Source organism: Trachymyrmex septentrionalis, unplaced genomic scaffold (assembly GCF_001594115.1).
Source record: "Trachymyrmex septentrionalis isolate Tsep2-gDNA-1 unplaced genomic scaffold, Tsep1.0 scaffold32, whole genome shotgun sequence".
NCBI classification, from domain to species: domain Eukaryota; kingdom Metazoa; phylum Arthropoda; class Insecta; order Hymenoptera; family Formicidae; genus Trachymyrmex; species Trachymyrmex septentrionalis.
The window spans coordinates 3,862,626-3,868,783 of NW_017305485.1; the positions used below are offsets into that span (position 1 = coordinate 3,862,626).

The 6,158-nt window shown below is 32.0% G+C and overlaps 1 protein-coding gene across 2 annotated transcripts in view; it reads right to left on the reverse strand.

Annotated features, from left to right (window-relative positions):
- The window catches only part of LOC108750057 (splicing factor, arginine/serine-rich 15), an 11,434-nt gene that overhangs the window by 3,933 nt on the left and 1,343 nt on the right, over nucleotides 1-6,158 (reverse strand). For both annotated transcript variants that reach the window (XM_018489266.1, XM_018489267.1), the window contains exons 2-13: nucleotides 4,938-5,066; nucleotides 4,571-4,862; nucleotides 4,123-4,304; nucleotides 3,773-4,045; nucleotides 3,544-3,687; nucleotides 3,220-3,467; nucleotides 2,960-3,145; nucleotides 2,674-2,795; nucleotides 2,369-2,577; nucleotides 2,092-2,269; nucleotides 965-1,264; nucleotides 374-601 (exon numbers count right to left, since the gene is read on the reverse strand). In XM_018489266.1, the coding sequence (XP_018344768.1) occupies nucleotides 374-601; nucleotides 965-1,264; nucleotides 2,092-2,269; nucleotides 2,369-2,577; nucleotides 2,674-2,795; nucleotides 2,960-3,145; nucleotides 3,220-3,467; nucleotides 3,544-3,687; nucleotides 3,773-4,045; nucleotides 4,123-4,304; nucleotides 4,571-4,862; nucleotides 4,938-5,066 (2,491 nt within the window). The remainder of the gene's footprint in view (nucleotides 1-373; nucleotides 602-964; nucleotides 1,265-2,091; nucleotides 2,270-2,368; nucleotides 2,578-2,673; nucleotides 2,796-2,959; nucleotides 3,146-3,219; nucleotides 3,468-3,543; nucleotides 3,688-3,772; nucleotides 4,046-4,122; nucleotides 4,305-4,570; nucleotides 4,863-4,937; nucleotides 5,067-6,158) is intronic.

Genomic DNA, 6,158 nt, shown 5'->3' on the forward strand with positions numbered 1-6,158 from the left:
TGAACAAAAAAATATTAGATACACGGCTTAATGATTTTTGAATTATGTGATGTATCAAAGACGTAAAATTTTTATCCACAAAGCATCTTTAATATACCATAGTTCAAAAACTATCCATTATTCAGTCTTGTGTCAATATCTTTTGTTCACGGCATTATAAACTAGATATGTAAAAACTAAATCATTTTAACAATTTTCCATAATTAATATGGGATCCTTTCATAAAAAGACGAATAAAAATTTAATTTTTTATCACTAGTATACCGCAAATATAACAAATACTTTATGGTATAGCTATAGAAAATTATGTAACTATTGCAAATATCTCAAGACACTATTTTATTAATTGTACTTATTAAAGAATTATACATACCAGTGGAATTTGGCTTATCCGAAGGCGCTGCAGGTGCGGGCAGTGGAATTTGTGTCAATAAACTTACGCCAACACCTGCTCCAAATGGCGGGTTTACAGGTGGTGTCAACATGGTTTGCATCATACCGGGTGGTCCCAGCAGACTCTGCATGTTAGGTGGTGGTACTCCGATTGGAACATTCGGCATTAGTCCATGCGGCATTTGTAGGCCCATGTGGCTAATCATTCCTGTATCAGATTCGTAATATCTAAGAACTGTAAGATACTTTACTAGAAACCTCATCAAAGTATCATCGTAGTATCATCATAAACATCTGCTGTGATGTAAAACAAATATTTTTCCTTATAAAGCATGTACAACTCAAGAAAAAATAATAAAATAAAGAATATTATGGCTTGTATATAGAAAAAAATAAGAATATAATATATAATTCAAACCATATTATAACTATTATTGTCACTAAGAATAACTATATTGAATATTATATGTATATATTACATTGATATGTCGCACTTGCAAAATCGTACTCATCTAAATATTCATCAGAAAAACGAATTAAATTTAATAATTGATAAACACTATAATCTTACGTGGCACTCCAGGTGGCATTGTAAATGCTGGCGGCATCATTTGCAACTGAGTATTCGGTGGAGGCAGTAGCGCAGCCGATGTTGGTGGTCTGATTGGTGGCGGTTGACTAGTGTCGACTAATTGCTGTTGCTGCGGCGGCTGCTGCTGTTGTTGCTGTGAACTAGCCGGCTGCTGTATGACATTAACGATACCATCCGTCAAAGTAGGGATAGGAGCGCCAGTAGCACCTATTGCTTGCTGTTGCAGATGCAACTGTTGTTGCAAAACATCTGCACTTGTGCCAGTGTGTTTCAACTTTCCTGTGATATAAAAAAAAAAACATAAGGCTTGTTCTTTGTAACTATACTAGATTGCACTTTCTATCTCCCTTTCACTAAACTTCAAATATATATCTATTTGATTTTAAGTAAAGGTTTACATTAGTTTAGCTACAAAGAACAAACCTATATATTTTAGAATTTATAACTAATTATGTAATAATTTATATGACATGTAATAATATGTATGATACGAATATATTTTTTAACATACCGTCAATTATTTCAATAATAAAATTAATAATATTTTTGAATAATATAAAACTATTCAGAGTTCTATTTCAATAAGACTGATTCACAGTCGGATTTCAGTTTAAAGATATTACTCTGATTTTAATCTCGCAAGTTGGTTCAAGTTACATATCACTTTAATTTATGTAACTAAATTGAAACTTGCCTTTTAAAAAACTCTTTTCTAATGTCATCCAATTAAAAGAAACAAATTGCATAACAATTGTAATAAATTGTAAGCGAAAGATAATTCAATTTCATAAATGCAAGATCTTTAATTTATAAAACTAGAGCTTATTATGTATCTTCTTATGCAAGGACAGTCGATTCGTAAGTAGCAATCTCTTTTCTGTCTGACTTTCATGCCGCATTTGCTTCTGTTTATAAAACATTGATTCGTGGGGGAGTCAAAGATTGCAAATGAAAGACTTATGAAGTGTAATTATAACCCATGTTTCAGGAACAATAAGACTGATATATAATTTATTAAACTACCCTTTCAATTACTCATTTTTCACATGCAATATATCAATGTGTATAATACTCTCTACGTGTATATACAAATTGAAGAAATTTACCTTTCAAATGAGGAGGTAGTGTGTCTTCGTCTATCATCCCTCCTTCTTCTAGTAGCTCCAATTCTTGATCGGTAATGTTAGTTAATTTATTCCAGGGTATATAACTGACGCCTAGCTCTACTTCCCAGTAATCTTTCCACTCCTTGCCTTTTACTCCTTTACCAGGTGCCCATGCCAACTATATAATTAAAATAGAAGTATATTGCATATACATATATAAAGCATTTCAAATTTTTCAGTTATCGTATAAAAAGATATATTATAAATAATTAATTACCGTAATAGCTTTGCCTTGCATCTTTTGATTTTTTAATTTTGTTAGCGCTCGATATGCGTCCTGTCTTCTATTCATACATATAAATGCACAACCTCTTGGCGAGATTAAATCAATACTAACAATATCACCAAGCTCTCCAAATGTATCAGATAATTCTTCTTGATGAACGAGTTTTGACAAATGTCCTACCCAAAGTGTTGTACTGCAAACTGTAAAAACGTGCGTTTAATTTGTCTTATTATTGATTATTCTTATGATTCATAAAATAAAATGAGGAAAATCCTCTTTATCTTTAAAATACATACCACTTAATTTATCTCTAACTATTGGTGGCAAACCACGTTTGCGTCGTTCCCTATCCTTTTCCCGCTCTTCTTCTGTCATTTTTTCTCGACTATCATCACGTTTTCGAACTCTTGAACGAGATCTAAGAAAAAGGAAACGTATGTATAAAATATGTGTCTGTAATATAAAATTAATAGTACAAAAATGTAAGTTAATCATCTGACGATCCTTATTTTTCTATATTTAACATATTTTGTCAGTAATAAGGACAATCAATTTGATTTAATATTAAGTAAGTCTAATTACCTTCTTCGTCTCGATCTGCTTCTAGATCGAGATTTTCTATCTCTATCTCGATCTCTATCTCTATCTCTGAGTCGTGGAGAACGGGATCGACTGTGATGTCGATATCGGTCTGGCGATCTACTTTGGGAACTCGCATTTTCGCAATTTACAATTTCTACACTGCTGCTATCACGTCTGACACTATTTCTATAAAAAAGCGAACATTATATAAGAGAGTTCAATTAGTTAATTATAGTATTGTTAAATTATGGTATATTTACCCAGAATAATCTTGTGTTTCTTGACGTTCATCAAGCAACGGACTCTTTTGATTTTGATGCGTAGACTGATTTATTTGTCGAATGTTCGATAAAGACTGGGAAGAATACGACATAGCTGGTGGATAACCAGGTGGTGGCTGACTCATATCCTGCATCACATTGCTGTTCATATTTGATGCATAATTTTGTGTGCTTGATTTCAAAATATCAGAAGGTTTTAAATCGCATTCAGCTGCAAATGGAAGATTCTGAAAGAGGAAAAAAATTTTATGTACAAGAATCATGCCATAAAAAAAAAATTAAAAAATTATCTGATCAACTTACAGGAACAGTTTGTGCTAAATGCTTATCAAATTCTTCTTCTTGTTGTTTCATTTGTTGCAGCTTGCGCATCTTTTCTTCCATTTCAAGTGAAGAGGTTGCATTGCTTTGCATGGTTTGTTGTAAAGTTTGTAATTGTCTCATAACCTTTAAATGGAACAGAACACGACATATATAGAGTGAATATATTGTACCTTAGTATTGCTATTAACTTTTGGTATTCGACGAGTACCTCTGGATTTGCAAGCAATAGTCCAAGACTTTCTAAATTGCTGTTTGCTGAAACTGTATTGTGCTGTGTATTGGCTGAGGCAGCTGTGCTTGGAGAATTAGTAACAACGACATCGTCATCTTCTTCTTCTCCGTAATCAAACTCTAACAACTTTTTATCAAACTTGACAGAACTCTTTGGTTCATTTGTAACATCCTTTTTCATAAGTAATTGCTGTAAATGTTGTAATTGATCGAAAAAAGAGGAATCCACCTGACCGGAGTTGGACTGATTCTGTGTGAAAAACAACAAAATTGAATAAAATTTTAAGACATATGTGCACAATGCATAAATATATATGACAATATTACCAAAAGTTTGTTTGCGTTGACTGCTGCTTCCATTTTTGTTTGTGCAAGCCATACTGGATCAATCGTTTTTCCAGATGGAAATAGTTTGGGATCCTTCGCAGCATTTTTAATTGTAGATGGCGGAGTTTTTGTGACTGCACTTACATTACTCAGATTACTCCCAGATGATGCATTTAATGTACCTATCAGTATTAAAATGTTATCATGTATATGTATACATATTGTATTCTAAGTTTTATACCTAGTGCAGACTGAATGCAGCAAGTATCAAGCAGCGGAGCAGCAATTAAACGAGGCGAATTTTATACACCACTGTAAATCGCCTCACTGATTGGTTACTGCTCCGCTGCTTGACGTTTGGTGCATCCAGTCTGAATTAGACATAATGCCTATATTTATATTATTTATTAATTTCACATACATTTGTAATTGTATTTTTTATATTTACCATTGCTATTTACTGGCTGTTCTTTATGTATAGGATGATTTGGATCTGCTAGATCAAAAAGTGGTTGAATAACTTCTGGTGGAAAAACTGCATTCTTTTGCCAAAGATTTAATACACGTATAACTTTGCTCTTGTCTTCTTGTGGGCACTTTAAAAGATTAAGAAAGGTAGTCTGCATATTTTTTGCAAATCGTGGAGCGAACACATCTTTCTCCATCCCAAACTGATGTCGGGACTGTCGAACAATTGAATCTATTACATACAACCCTGGTACTTTGTACTCCGGCTTGCACTAAAACAAAATAAAATAAATTACAAAATACACGTATATGTATACGGCTAAGAGAAAATTTGAATAGATATTTACTTTTTGAATAAATTTTTCTACGCTTTGTACAACGTGCTTGTAGAATTTTATTGCTTTGATGGCTCCCCGTGTAAGCGAATTCATTTTGGCTTTCGAGATTGGGGGTTTGACATCGTAAAGAGCAGAGAGCTGCAAAATTAAATTTTGATTAATTATGTCTTCTAAAGAAGCAATATATAGTAGAATTCTTTCATCTGCACACATTTATATACAATACAACAAGTTTGTGCCTAGTTTCAAATATCCTTATAAGACCTGTTTTTTTTATTCCTGCATTAGAACTTTTCTTTTTGTTTTTACCAAATATCAAATTTATCGCTTTAAGTTCCAAAAATATACATTAATTCAGTTTATTAAAAAAAACCAAATCTATACCTGAGCATCTGTTATTTGAATTGTAACGTTGATTCTACAATTAATCGGTGATTGGTAGTCCTAAGTCTTATCGGTGAAATTGACCAATAGCCGACTTGTACGACTAAGGCTGATTGGCCAACTTCACCGATTAAGACTAAGATTTATGACTACCGACTCGTTGTAGAATCAGCATAACGCTGCTTGCATAATCTTCAAAAAACTGGAATAAAAGGAGCAGCATGTCGAGTTTTTGAAGATCAATTCCTATTGTCAGAACTGATAAGTATTGATAAAAAGAAAAGTTCATGAAATTCAAATATATGAATAATTCACATAAAACTATTGTCCCCTATTGTATTGTTCCTTAGGCTTGTTTTCACAATACATGATAACTTAAAGATTAAAGGTGACCAACAAATTCATCAATGAAATTCATTCATGAATTTCTTGGTTACCTTTAATCTTTAGGTAACTATATATTGTGAAATCGGGCCCTAATATGTTCGGAAACGGAGTTCCACTAGTAAGGATTATAATGTATTATCTATGTAATTTATCTTTTATGTGTATTTATTTCTAAAGTTATATAGTATGTGTAACATAAACTATATATGCATGCATTTATTGATAAAAATGTGAGTATGGACTAATGTAGATTTCAATAGAAGAAATAAATATCAACATATCTTTATTTTTATGCTGCCAAAAGCTGCAGCGTTTCAAGTACAATTAATCATGTAATTTTGTTCCTAGAGTAGAAATGTAAAACAAAATGTGAAATGATAAAAATTTGTTACATTTATATATATATATATATATATATATATATATACATATATATATACATATATATATATATACATA